At 43.5% G+C, this 14,191-nt stretch overlaps 1 protein-coding gene across 1 annotated transcript; it reads right to left on the bottom strand.

Moving 5' to 3' along the window:
* Positions 1-2,561: 2,561 nt before the first annotated feature.
* On the bottom strand, positions 2,562-13,007 carry CAV2 (caveolin 2). The gene is made up of 3 exons (XM_069802098.1): positions 12,803-13,007; positions 12,449-12,636; positions 2,562-4,724 (listed from the first exon to the last, which is right to left on the bottom strand). The coding sequence occupies exons 1-3, from the start codon at positions 12,950-12,952 to the stop codon at positions 4,574-4,576; spliced, it is 489 nt and encodes a 162-aa protein (XP_069658199.1). The 5' UTR covers positions 12,953-13,007; the 3' UTR covers positions 2,562-4,573.
* Positions 13,008-14,191: the final 1,184 nt, after the last annotated feature.

Consider the following 14,191-nt stretch of genomic DNA (forward strand, 5'->3'; position numbering starts at 1 on the left):
CAGTTCAGGTGTCTTATAGAAATATCAGACTGTGAGAACTAGTCTCATTAATGGGACTTAAACACCCACTCCTTGAGGCTCACTTACGATGGGACTTTTTGTCACCGAGCTTCACTGTCTAAGTGTTTCATGGCCAATCCTAGCTTAGAGTTATAGCATTGTGATAGCTGAGATAGCGTAAAGTAAAAAGCAAGGTGAGGTAGGTCCATGGGGTGAAAAAGCAGCTCTTATTAAACTGAGGCAGTTGGAAAAATAGAATAGCTTTCCCCAAAGTTTGAAATAAATGTGTGAATCTCTACATTTTATTCCATTTAGGTGTCTAAAGTAGATCTGATTCAGTGCCTTGTGAAGGGGGCCTTCTTCTTCTGCTTGCAGTTGGAGGGGGAAGCCAGACAACAGACAAAACTGAACACCGAGCATAGGTGACACTCACCCCTGGCTTCAAGTTGTGAGAGAAGCGTGTAGAGAAGAACCTGCCCCACTATTTTACATGAAGCTGTAGTTGCTTCCATAGGCCTGCCTAATTTCTGCAGCAAATCTAACTTTTTATGTAGCAGAGGAAAAGAGCCAAGCCAAGCCAAACATTTTAGATTAATCAGTGCAGAGAGTCTTCTCTGGAGGATGATTCAGAGCAGGAACCTCTCTTAGCTCCTCTGAATTGCCTCTACAGAAGACATTTTTATTTTGTTGCAATAAACTTAGGAAGATTAGTGTCACCAGGCTAAAATTAGCCTTTATTAATTCTCCCCTCAGTTGTAAAACCCTGCACAAAGAAAGCACCTCAGTTTTTAATGCATAACTGCTGGTTCAGTATACTCACTGGAGGTCTTCAGCTCTAATTTTCATGAGCACAGTGTACTAAAAGACAACACCGGTAGTGTGTCTGGTGTTTGACCTTGTTCCATTTGCATTTTCTTTTTTTCAAAAAAACCACATGTATTTTTCACATATTTTTTAAAATAGAGTTAATACAGCTTAACAGCAATAGTTTTATCTCTGCAGGTGGGGGAACAATCACACCCTGTAAAAGTAATGGACTTACCATTCTTTGGCTTCCACTACATAGGAGTGTGTGGTCTGAGGTCCCAGAGCTGCAGGGATGTTCTGAACTTTTCAGTCGGTGTATGCCTAAGTGAGCTTTTTGGATAGGTGGGAAAAGGCTTCTCATTTACTAATACATCAAAGTTTCTGTTAAGAATTTATTCCAATTTATACAATGAACAAGTAGGGTGGGGAAAGATAAGATACAAATATAGAAATTCTAGAGTCAGATTAGAAGGACCTTATGCAATAGCTCTCATAAGGAGGCAGGTTAAATTTCTTTGGGAATTAAAAGAAAAAAAAGTCCATAAACACAAATCTGGGGTTAGTTCTGTATGTTAGTTGTGGTCTTGATGAAAAACAAGATGCTGAAATATTTTGCATGACAGAAGTGAATCTCTAGCTCATGATTATACATCTAAGGTCTGCAGTAACAAGAGGCAGGTTGGAATAGGAACATCTCACACTTTTTATTTATTTATCCTCATAACTCTACCATGATGATGGAAAGTCTACTCTTGTTAAGACCAATAACATCTTCCCCATTCCATAGAGGGGAAGAAGATACATCAAAGTAGATGACCTGAATCAGGTGTAAATTTTCCTACGTTTGTTGCAGACAATGAGACTAAGTTTCTGGACTCCTCTTCTTGCCTAAATTCTCATTTGTAGGTTGCTGTTAAGGGATCAGCTGGGATGGTTTGTCCGCATTTCAAATGAAATGGAGAACTTAAGGAATCTACCCCTACACTGAAGATCACAGTTCAGCGCCAGTGCCCATTCAGTGCCTGTTGTCCAACAATGCTGTAAGCTACTGACAGTATCAGCTGTGGCAGAGCTTCGGGATGTTTCTCAGAACTGTCAAATCCACAAAATCCAGAGAACACTTGCCAGCAGAGTTGCCTGGGGCAGATTTACACCTAAGTATTGGAGAGCCTGTATATATTCATGCTTCCTTCCACTCCTTTCATGGATGAAGTAAGCATATTTGCCAAGCATCTAGTATTTTACCCTAAGCCTAAGAATGCATTTTCTTATAGTAAAAGTACATCTGTTCCAGAGAAAGATACTACTATAAAATATGTAAGAAACCAACAGCCTTAATTACTTAATTACAAGCTTGCTTGAGTCTTGTAACAGCTAGAGAAATGGTGAAAAGAACTAATTAATGACAAGCCTAAATCAAAATAAGAACAAACCAAACCATTCTACTTGATTGTCTGTGGTAGCTAGAGCTGGATGACTTCAGTAAGCTATTTAAGAATGCATATATCCAGGCATGCATGACCTAAATGATACTTACTCTCTAGGGAATGGCCTCACTCTCAAAGTTTGGATCCAGACCTGAGTTCCCGCAAAGTTTAGGCTTTTATAGAGCTCCTTTTAGACACAAGGACTAGTACTGATTGATTTATTTTCTTTTTTTTTTTTAAATGAATTCATCAAGGGGATATTTTTCTGTGGAAAATATCTTTGTAAAAATCCTTGGACGTTGTAAAAGAAAATAACTCTCAAAAGAATTCAAGCCTAGCCTGACCAATTTTTATTTTCAAAAGAGATATTTCCATTTTTAACATAGGAAAGGTATCTTGAAGAGCACATATGAACAGCGAGCTAACTTCTTGCAGAAGAAAAAAACTCCAGAGAAGTTTCCATGGGCACTAATCATTAAGATCCAGTTTTGAAAAGCCATATGAATCCCTCCCTAAATGGCACTAATTGTAAAAATATTTTTAACATACAAATATATTCTCAATGTACAAAGAATATACAGTGTCAGCTAGCTAGCTTCTGCAGGCCAATAAGCAAGAAAAGGAAAATTCAGCAGCTCATCTGTAAATAAAGCATGCACCTGTAAAAAGAATTAAGCGTTTTTTTGAATGTAGCCAAAATTCTACACTGAGACCTGCTTCGGAGAAAGCAATCATTCTGTATGGGCTTAATTACACACAGAGATACATCATTTTCTACCATAAAGAAGTTAAATGCAATTGATAATAGTGGAACCGTATTGATGCTCATCCCTTTCTTTTCCCTCTCCCATATTTTGGAAGAACTGCATAGTATTCTATGCTGTTCAGCATTGTAAGAGCTTTTTAAAAAGTTGAAAAACCTGACAAAATGAAGTTGAAAATAGGAAAAAGCTGATGTTTTATTATTTTATTATATATCTCTTGTTTGATAAGAAATCTGTGATATCATTTTAGAAAATAATATTCCAAATCATACATACATTTCACAATTGAAACTTATCATCTGCATTTAAGAAAACAGCAGCATAAGCCTGTCAGAAGGCTAATGTAATTTTAATGTACCTCTGCATATGTTCTGTTATTCTGGTTTACAAACCCATATTAGGTGCAGCAGGAAGAAGCATTTTTTTATGGGTTAGGCTTTAAAGTAGCAAATAAGCAACATGGAGAGTCAAGTCATTAGGTGAGGAGAATTAGAAAAGGATACGAATTACACTCACTTGCCTTCTATAAGAGCTTGCTATGTAGTTAAAGTGCCAGCATAGTGTCTATCGTTTTAAATATCACAATGTTCACACAGATAATACACAGAAATAGGCAGGGTTGCATTTACTACACCCCATTTTTAATAAAAAACATTTCTCATAAACAGATATTTCCAATTCTTTTGCATAGTCTTGTATGAAAACACTTATGATCTTTGCTTTTACACGCAACCATGTGTAATGAATATACTAGAATTGCACAGCAACACTTAAAAATCTACATAATTTAGAAATGGAAATTTTAGTTATCTAAAATCTTTTTTTGCAGTGTCTCACTCTTGCTGCTTAATAAGTTGGTTAAAATTCAAATACTGTAGAAATAACGCTTCAAAGAAAACCAATCAAGTGCCATTTACAAAGGTACAAAATATACAGCAAAGTTAACCTCTCATTAAATAAAATATACATATTAGCTGATGTTTCAAATCATTAGGTAACACCTTATTTTAAGGGATAAACTTCTAGGGAGCTTTCCCCCCGGTATAGGAGAATTACACAACTGTGCCTTTCTCTGTATGCTTATGCAATGAGTCACATTCATTTTAACTGCTGATAATAAAGGACTGAGTTGATCATTCTGCATATTGAGGGCCAAAAATGATCACTGGTGGACTTGCAGTAAAGTCAATGAGAAACCCTAGAGATCAGTTTCACCGAGGTTATCACAGCCTGTTTAAATATTTATAGTAATAACGCCAATCATTATCACCATGGTGGCTATTAAACCTCCACGCAAATTCTCCTGTAATCTAGCAATCGACGTACCATTAAAATAAAGTGTTGCCAACATACTCCGCATTCACTCTGTTGTTAAAAGAGTGAGCTATGAAAACTGCCTACTTGTTCTTAAACGATCTCCCTGAAAATAAATGTGTTTTAGAAAAAATAGCATGTTCCCACTTAAACCAGCCATTGTAATTTAACAGTTTGGAATGAATGGTAAGTGCTTGTATGTTAGGTTAGCAAAGAGGTATAACACCAGCTACAATTACAGCAGTGTCGCGTCCCTGACATTTACTCTTGGTCCAGGCGTATATTAATCATGGCAAAGCATCGGCCTAGGCTCTGAAAGAATGGTACGACGAAAACATCTGTCAGGCTCTTCCATATAGTTTGCACTGAAGGCAAGACCATGAGACAGGTTTTCACAAAAGGCACCACGATCCTGTAAAAGAGAAAATGGAAGAACTGAAGATTGCTGCTGCTATAGCACAGGGAAATCAGGATAACCAAACACAAGTGTGAGATCTTAATGGAAGAGGAAGTGATTGCACAACTCTAATTCTCTAAACAAGTTGATTTTATACTCTCGTGCTCATTCTCCATCAATTTTGTTTGCTCACAGCCTCACACCTTGTGCTGGTTTTGGCTGGGGTAGAGTTAATTTTCTTCATTGTAGCTGGTAAGGGGCTGTCTTGGATTTGTGCTGGAAACAGTGTTGATAACCCCGGGATGTTTCCGTCACTGCTGAGCAGTGCTTACCCAGAGCCAAGGGCTTTTCTGCTTCTCCCCCCACCCCACCAGCGAGGAGGCTGGGGGGGCACAAGGGGTTGGGGGAGGACACAGCCAGGACAGCCGACCCCGACTGACCCAGGGGAGATCCCAGACCATAGGATGTCATGCTTCCCATATAGAGCTGGGGGAAGAAGAAGGAAGGGAGGATGTTCAGAGTGATGGCGTTTGTCTTCCCAAGTCACCGTTAGGCGTGCTGGAGCCCTGCTGTCCTGGAGATGGCTGAACACCTGCCTGCCCATGGGAAGTGGGGAATGAATTCCTTCTCTTGCTTTGCTTTACCTATTCAACTGCCTTTGTCTCAACTCCTGAGTTTTCTCACTTTTACCCTTCCAGTTCTCTCCCCCATCCCAGCAGAGGGGAGTGAGCGAGCGGCTGCGTGGGGCTGAGCTGCCGGCTGGGGTTAAACCACGACACGCCGGCACAAGCAGAAGCACCATGATGCATGTGGTCCTCTGGCCAGGATCACCTGCGTGCAACACGGGAGAGGAGACGCCAGCTGGCTTTTCATCATGTCTCTGCTTCCTAACCGGGAATGCTGAGCTAATTTTTGGACATGCCTTTTACAGGGGTGAACTTTTGCTGTCTTATCCCTGCTGCTGGACGGGCCGCTGTACGTGATATGCTGCAACCCTGCTGCCACCGCGCTGCGGGTGAAGAACAGGGTCGTCCCCTAAGGACTCATGTGCGCTGTGGTCATATCTGAATGTGGGTCTTCGAGGCTTGACAGAAACACCACGTTCCCCAGTTTGATCGACGGGGAACAGCGCTCTTTACGATCTGTTCTTGCTCTGCTGTCTCTTCGGGTGTTTCTTTTAACCCCCTCTCTCTCACACGCACAAATGCACCAGCAGGCATGCACATCGCCATTGGCGTCTCATTCCTAACAATCTAACTTTGCTGTTACAAGTTGCTACAATAAAACAGAAACAGTAAAGCAATATCCAGTTACATTGGATTACTATAGCGCAGAGACACACCAAACCTCAGAAAAACAGCGACTTGCTGATCCTGTAAAATTTTTTGGTTTTGGGTGAGAAACTAAGGTAGAATGAGGTCAAAACTTCTGGTCAGGGGAAAGATCTTTTTATTCACTCAGGGTGCATACTTGAAAGTATTGTGCTTTCATCTCCTGAGCACTAGTAACCATCTGGGGATGCTCTCCATATGTCCCAATTCCAAAGCAATGTCATTAGTGGTGGCTTAAGCCAAGCACACTAAGCACGGAGGCGAGCCAGAAGTGCACATATGGGCAGCTCACCGGGGCCAGTGGATACATGATAACTGCCACACTTTTTAAAGTTATTCTCCTGTTTTAATCATGTACTGGCCCAAACCCCATGTCATTTCACTAAGCTGGATGTTCTTATTTGGGCGCAGACAAATCAAATGTATAAATAATTTATGTGATACTGAAGCGGTACTACAGCAAGGTTTTGAGAAATCTCTGTGCCATATATAACACATTTATTTCCTAAATTGGGTAGAAAATGCTATAGATTCTCTTGATAAAGATGATAAACTCTGTTCTAGTTTGCTGTTGCATTCAAAATTTAAGATCCCAGTCTTGCATCCACATAATTCGTTTGCAGATCTCTCATTGACTTTGGTTGGAATGACAGGAAATATTTTATTTACTGTTTCATCATAAGTCTGAAAAATATGTAAGTATCATGTATTTCCAATGAGTACCACTCAGAATAACAAAGTAGAAAAAACCCCATTGTACATTTAAAAAAAGTTGAAGCTTAGAAAGGTAAGGAGTCAAAATGAGTTCTTTTCAGTGTTTGTCTAACCAGATTCTCAGCTCTTATCATACAATGCACACCATATACTAGTATGTCTATGCTGCACTCTAAGCTAACCCAGATGGATTTAAACAAGAATAGTTTTTCTAAAACCTTCTCTTCTTTTGTCTCTGCTGAAACAGCTAGTAATATACACACTATATAGAACTGTGAGTGTTACTGGAATAATGTGTATCTAGTTTTAAACTGAACTCAGTAAACCATGTGTTTTATAACCACCTATAGTATCACTGCATATAGAATAGATAATTTCTAGAGAATAAAATTAGGGCTTCATGTGTTAGAATACAGTTGATAAACATCAGTAATGCAACGGGGAAAAAAAAATGGTATTTCTCCAAGCAACACAGGGAAAACACCAGAAATGGCTACTCAGCTTGTGTTGACTTCACCCCTTTTCCATTTCAGTTAGTTTATAAAGGCTATGTCACTGCTCCTTTGCTGCCATCTAAAATTAATTTGGCCTGCATTTTTTTTAAATCTAACTGAATTGCAGAGAAGCAGGAAAGTTGACATTTCTATTGGACCCTTTGTCGACAGGATCACACAAAATACAAACTAAACAAATACCCCACTATGCAGAAGTTTCACAGAAAGATGTAGTGAATCACCAGGATGTCATTAGGGAAGGCTAGAAAAGCAGTGATCATACTACTTGCAACTGTTGTAGAAGGCATTCACACAGTACCAGGACTTAACCTCTTTTGATAATGTTAAATACAATAAACATCAAAATGTTTTGGTAATGTTTTATAATCTTTTAACACTTGGTATTCAATTCTATGGTAAATGCACGCAGAAAACAATGTAGGCTAACTCCGTAGGAAGATATGTGAAACATGCTAGCAACCAAAGCTAATTAATGTAAATAACTTTCAATTTTAAAATAAAAGTCAGTCTACTTAGACAACAATTACTCAAACACCTTTCCTCAGAAAAGAAAATCCTTTACACCCAAGAGAGCCAGTAAAGGGTATTTTCAAACTTTTAAAATACATGAGTGTGTCTACATACATATCTACATGTATACAAGCACGCATCCTGTTCTGTTATCCTACTGTGCGGCATTTCTAAATCATCAGAGGGTGCAACGTACCTTCCGTGGAGTGACCAGGAACACTTAATAAATAAATAACCAAGTGCCACTAGAACCTGTGTATTTGTTTTTGTGACCTGTCAAATAAACATTAACATATACATCCTTTACTCCCGGTGCTGTGGGCTTACTCCAGTCTGCACTTCGTTCACAGAGATGGTGACTGCTTGCTTGAGTAAGGTCTAACAGTGGAAGTAAAGTTGGCATATCTCAAGGATATCAACATTTACCGCAATATTGGTACTGCTAGTGCTACCACATGGTACAGTATTGGGAAGAAATCTGTTGAATTTGGCATCCAAGCTGAAGCATAGCCAAGGTATTTCAACTACCTATATGACCTCTCATTGAAACTTGTTATGTATATATATCACAAAATACCCATCTTTTCACTAATTAGAAGGAATCACCTCTTTTGGGAACCGTTGAACTGAAAAGAGCAAATTATCCCATTTTTTTCCATCCTATCCTATCCTTCTTTCTGTTCAAGGCAGGACATCTACAAAATTATACCCATCAACATTTCTCACTTTTGCTCACATTACTTTTCTTCTGCTAATCCCTGAGGAACATTGTGAAGAACCAAACACCTCTTGGAAATGGCAGAGCACAATTTAATTCATACTGGTAAGGGTATTTTCAGTTCAAAGCAGCTCAACTTTTCACAGAGTTGGGCAATGTGGTTGGAGTAGTCATTCACTATTAATTCAGATTCCTTCCTCAAAGTGAAGAATGACATCTTATCCTGAAAATTTTTCCAAAGGGAACCTCAGACATGTCTTAATGCTATTTTTCAAATGCTACACCATTCAGTGGTTAAATTACCTAATTCCAAGTATGCTTATGTACTACATCATGATTTTGAATTAAAAAGTCTTGCATGGCTCTATAGTACAAGCAAGCATTGTGAACAGATGACTAAATATTACCTAGCAGTTGCAGAGCTTCTTGTTGAGTCCCATTAACGCTTGGGATATTTAGGAGTGAGGCAAGAGATAACCACTAAAGCCTTCCAGGACCCATACATAGTATACGAATTGCATTAAACCCAAAAATTATATATCCCAGGACCTAGGTAGACTGGAAAAGAAAAAACTAAAAAGGAAGCAAGACAACATCCACCTACTTCCTCTTCCAAAGGCAAGGGATATATACTGGACATGAACACAGAGGGATCAAGGCAACACCAGATCATAAGGTGGGTCTTCATGGCATAGCTGTACTGTAATTTCTTTTGATTTCATACAGCCAGTAGGGAGATGGTTTTGGGGTTGAGTATGACAGCAGTAAGTTATGTAAATGGAGTTGTGGAGAAAGAGGTAAGAGGCGATGCGTGTCCATATCTACTTCTCTGCGTATAAGTCCCTGGCTACATCTTAGCACTGTGAATGGAAGCTCAAGCTGAGAGGAGCGCTGAGTACCTACTGCTCCACCTGATGACAAGAGCATAAAGCTGGCTGAGTCCTTGTGCTTCAGAGCCCACCTCAGATCCAAGACTCAAGTTATGGGTCCTCAAACGAACCACTGATTCTTAGCATAAATATGCAACATGCCAGAACACAATTCAGGCAAGACCACAACAAATCGTATGTGAGATTCAAGTGTTAATTTCCAAGAGGTGGCAAATGTGGCTTGGAACAAGAATCAGTCCCCGATCTGTAATATATATCATGATTTTGCATGTGCTGCCTGGAAAACCAGCAGTGTTCTGCTTATGTTCAAAAATCAGTAACCTTAATAGCCTCAGTCTAAGGACATGTTTAAAAGCTTGCTAATATTCACAGAAAGATGTTAAAACTCAGTCTGACAGATTCTGCCATGTATAGTCTGTGGTGAGAATGACAGCCATCAGTAAAGGAGAAGAAATGTGGAGAAGGAGCTTTCCTTGAACTGGCTTGTATGTAGGTTACTAACTCGCTAGCTGGCGCAGTGTCAGCCCATCAGTATCTTTTAGCAGGTAGTATAAAACTGGATTCTGGCTCAAGCAGCCAGTTTGAGAGCAGGAACAGAATATGCTCCATCTTCATAGTTAAAAATGAAAATTAAAGTCTATTATTACATATTTTTTACTCAGCTTTCTTTTTGCTTTCCATGAAGTCTCACATATTTGCTTCCTTCTTTAGCAATCTTTTTGCTGGTGGAAGACAATATTTACTATCAGGTATGAGGGGGGCAACTCATGAGGTGTCTGTGCTTGATGCATGAGGAATGCGGAGCCAGACTTTTGTGGATATTTAGCATGCTGACAAAACTGCAACAACATGTGTGACAATCAACAAAGCTCTGTGCCTGAGCGCTTTGAAAAGTTGTTGAAACACCTTCGAATTTAGCCTCAGGAAAGGCTCCCCTACAACAGATCAACATCATCATCTCACTGGCTTGGATGATGAAAGTGAGGCACAGAGATTCTGATAAGCCCTCCTGCAGGCAGCCATGTGGGAGGGTGTGCCCAGGGTTTTCCCATGACGTTTCAACAGCTGAAGGCAGAGTTATAATGGAATTCCCTTCCTCTCACCCACAAAACAAGGAGTTACTATTTTTTTCAGACCCAATGGGGCTACGTGGGAGCCAGTACCATGTGTTTATGGTCCCTATACCTGCACTGCTCCTGCGTTACCCTCTCAAATGCAGCAACTTTGAACTCCTTACTCCCATGAAATCTGGAACATGGAGAGCTGCAGAGCAACTAACTTAGTCTCAGTGTGTTCCACCTTTCCGTTGGAACAAATCCAGCTTGTGGTTATGGGAAGATGAGACAGTGCTGGCTTTGGATGTAGCACTGGAGGGGGCCCAAGGGGGTGCAGATAGCGCTACTGATTCTTTCACACCCATCCCAGGTGCAAGGAAGATCAAAAAGAAAGATCAATTCTGTAGTGACAATGAATGTAGGGAAAGAAATGTAGTTGTTGGGGTAGCAAGTGTGTTCACAGAAAGTCAAGGGAAACTTTTCAAATTAAATGCCACATTAAGACAGTCCTATTTCAGATGTACTGAGAACCCACAGTTCCTGAGAGAGTCACTAGGGACTACTTGCATAAATAGAAACTGACCTCTGAGTCCTGGTTCAGTCAAAGTCATGTCTATGTACCAAGGCTGTGAAATCCAGATACAAGATCATTCTGAAGCACAAAACCTTATTATTATGGTCTTAATAAATTCGGCATTGATGAATTCTTCCATAGCTATTCCACTACTGGATATCTATATGCTCTCCATACCCTTTTGCAGTCACATGGTACACTACAGCACACCAACAGCTGACAGACCTACAAGACTGGGCACACTATACACTGTTCATAATAATTTGGGGACCAGAGAAGTAGCAGGTGGGCAGCTCTAAACTACATTGCAACACCTTTGGATATTATGCAAACTCTATGCTCCAAAATTCGAGTTAATCAGTTTTTGAAGTGGCTCACGACAATGTCATCAACCCCAACTTCCCTTCCACTTTCAAAAACTGAAATCTGCACCCACAAGATTGCAACCGCAGGTTCAGATAACCAATGTATTCCTATCGCTTTGCGTCTGTTTCCCAGTTTCTGGATTGTATTTTGTTTTCCTTAACAACTTCATGATTCCAGTCTTACCCAAGTCAAATGAGACTTTGCCCAAAACCCATGGATACGGAAAATCCTGGTTTGCAGGATGATGTTGACAATCTGCATTCACCCCTTCCTCTGGAGCCTGCTGGATTCTCCGTGCTTTCCTCAACCTCATTCTTTTCCCTGCCTTTCTTCCTTCTCTACAGTCATCTGCCTTTCTGGTCTCAAGGTACTCTTCCCTGATATTTTGCCAGTATATTCTGTTTAAAGTATACCAGGTTTGCTGTGACTCGGAGGGCTACTGTATTTGCCTGTGAACCTGGGCCATGGCCAGAGGCAGCTTTCCTGAGCTCAGCAGGGGTTCTTTGCTTAGGTGGAAGTGCTTTGGGGCACTGCACCTGGAGATGCTGATGTACCAGATGCAAGGCAGTGACAGTAGATTTTGTGGCAGTAGCAAAGAAAGAGCGAGCTCGGCCCTCAAAAGCTTTCTTCAGTCTGCGAGGGAAAAATGGAAGAGGTAACCGTACTGAGAAGGTGCCAGGTGTAATGAAAGACTTCTGCCCAGTCTTTCATTTCAAATACACGTTTTAACAACTTAACAACCAGTTTAAAAAAACCCAAGGTATCATTACTATTACTCCCGAAGCCAGCCGAGGCTGGAACGCGTTGCGCATACCAATGGTAAAACAGGCTCTCTGCCCCACGGAGCTTACACAGACGCAGCAGACCGCTGGTAAAAGCAAGGCAGGGAACCGAACCAGAGAGAAAACATCGTTTTCCTTTCTCTGCCTTTACAAATAAAGCAGATAATGCGAGTCGGCCTGACTGCCGGCCGGCGGCCGACGGCTAGGCAGCGGTGCTACAAGAGGAGAGTCCTGCCGAGCTGCCTGCAGAGCCCAGGGGCCGTCGGGCAGCCGAACGCCCTTACCAGATGTGCAGGCAGCTGAGCACCGCGAAGACGATGCCCACGGCCAGGGCCAGCGGTACGGCAAGGACCAGCGTCAGCAGCTTGTAGAGCAGGTACTTGCTGAGCTCGAAGAGAGCGTGGCTGCACACCCACACCTTGTCGAAGGAGTGGGTTAGCTCGGGCTCCGCGATCACGTCCTCGAACCCCAGCTGCAACGAGAGGGACGCTCTGCCGTTGAGCCGGAGCCGGCACCCGGGGACCCCGCCGGGGACCCCCGCCCGCCGCCCCGCCGGCGGTGGGGGGGTTCCCGGCCCGCCCGCCGAGCCCCGGCCTCGGCCCCGGCCCCGGCCCCGGTCCCCGGCCGCCCCGCGGCACCTGCAGGTGGGCGTTCAGCCCGTGGGGGTCGCGGTCCAGCTCGTCCTCCGCGCCCTTCTCCGCCTCCGGCAGCGCCGGGCCGCCGCTCGGCGGGAAGTTGTCGTCGTCCATGAAGATGCGGGTGTCCGCCTTCTCCGTCTCCAGCCCCATGGCGCTGCCGCCCGCTCCGCGCCTCCCGGCCCGGCCCGGCCCCGGCCCCGGCCCCGGCCCCGGCCCTGCCCCGCCCGGCCCCGCCGGCCTGGGGCGGAGCGGGGCTGCCCCCGACACGCCCCGCGGGCCGCGGTCGGGGCCGGGCCCGGGCCGGGAGCAGGCGCGGCCCGGAGGCGCGGGATCGGGCCTCGGGCCTCGGGCCTCCGCGGGGTGGGCGCCGCGGGGCAGCGAGGGGGGTCGGCACTTCCAGCCGGGCTCCCCCTCCAGCTGTGCGGAGCCGCCGTGTTTGGTTTCCCCCATCCGTCTGAATATCGCCGGCCAGCGGGCGTCCCCCCCCCGCGCTGCTGTCACTGCGGCCGCAGGCGTGACTGACATTTGTAGGAGCAGAGGCCCTGTGGCACCGCAACGGCGGGCCGCAGGGACGAGAAGCCGAGGCGGTTGTGCGCCAGGCCGGAGCGGCAGCCCTCTTCCCAGCCGCAGGGAGTCGGTGGAAGAGAAGGGGGGGAGAAGGGGCTGTCGCCGCTGCCCACCGCGGTGGCCGTGTCCAGCCCCAGCCGTCCGTTACACCGCAGCATCACTTGCTTGGCTCATACTCGCCAAACTGCCTGATTGTCGCCGCAATAGAGTAATGCAGCCATCCTTGCAAGCTGTTGCCCTGCCTCTCCTTGGGCTTTAGCTTCGGTCCGTACAAATGGTTTCCTCTGTTTTATATGGGAACGCGTTTTAAGCCCAAGAGTGACCTCTATGAAAGTGAGCAAACTGCTATTAATCACTGCTAAAAGTCTTTGATAATATTGATATACAGCACGAGCTCGCGAGCTGTCAGGAGTACATTCTTGCTGCATCCGATAACCACGATCACCTCTCGCTCCCAGAAAGAGAAGTGGTATTACTAACCAACGATCCAGGCTTGTTAAATTAAAAGGAAGCTGGTACCGGTAACTTTCTTTAATTTTCACCACTGCCTTGAAACAAGGATAGCTTTAAGCTTTGCAAAGCTCACAGGAAAGTGATATAAAAATAACTATGCAAGGCTTGGGTAGGAAATCAGCTAATACAATGCACTGGACCATATTGCATTGTTCTTGACCGGATACCTTCTGCAGAAAAGCTTCGCATCTATGTGTAGCTCATGTTGATGCTTTTTTCTCCCACGCTGATGAGTTTACTGATACTGGTGTCATGTAAACAGTTTGGATCCAGCAATGTAGCTGTGGCTCATCAAGTATAAAAGCCTGC

Source organism: Haliaeetus albicilla, chromosome 14 (genome assembly GCF_947461875.1).
Source record: "Haliaeetus albicilla chromosome 14, bHalAlb1.1, whole genome shotgun sequence".
NCBI classification, from domain to species: domain Eukaryota; kingdom Metazoa; phylum Chordata; class Aves; order Accipitriformes; family Accipitridae; genus Haliaeetus; species Haliaeetus albicilla.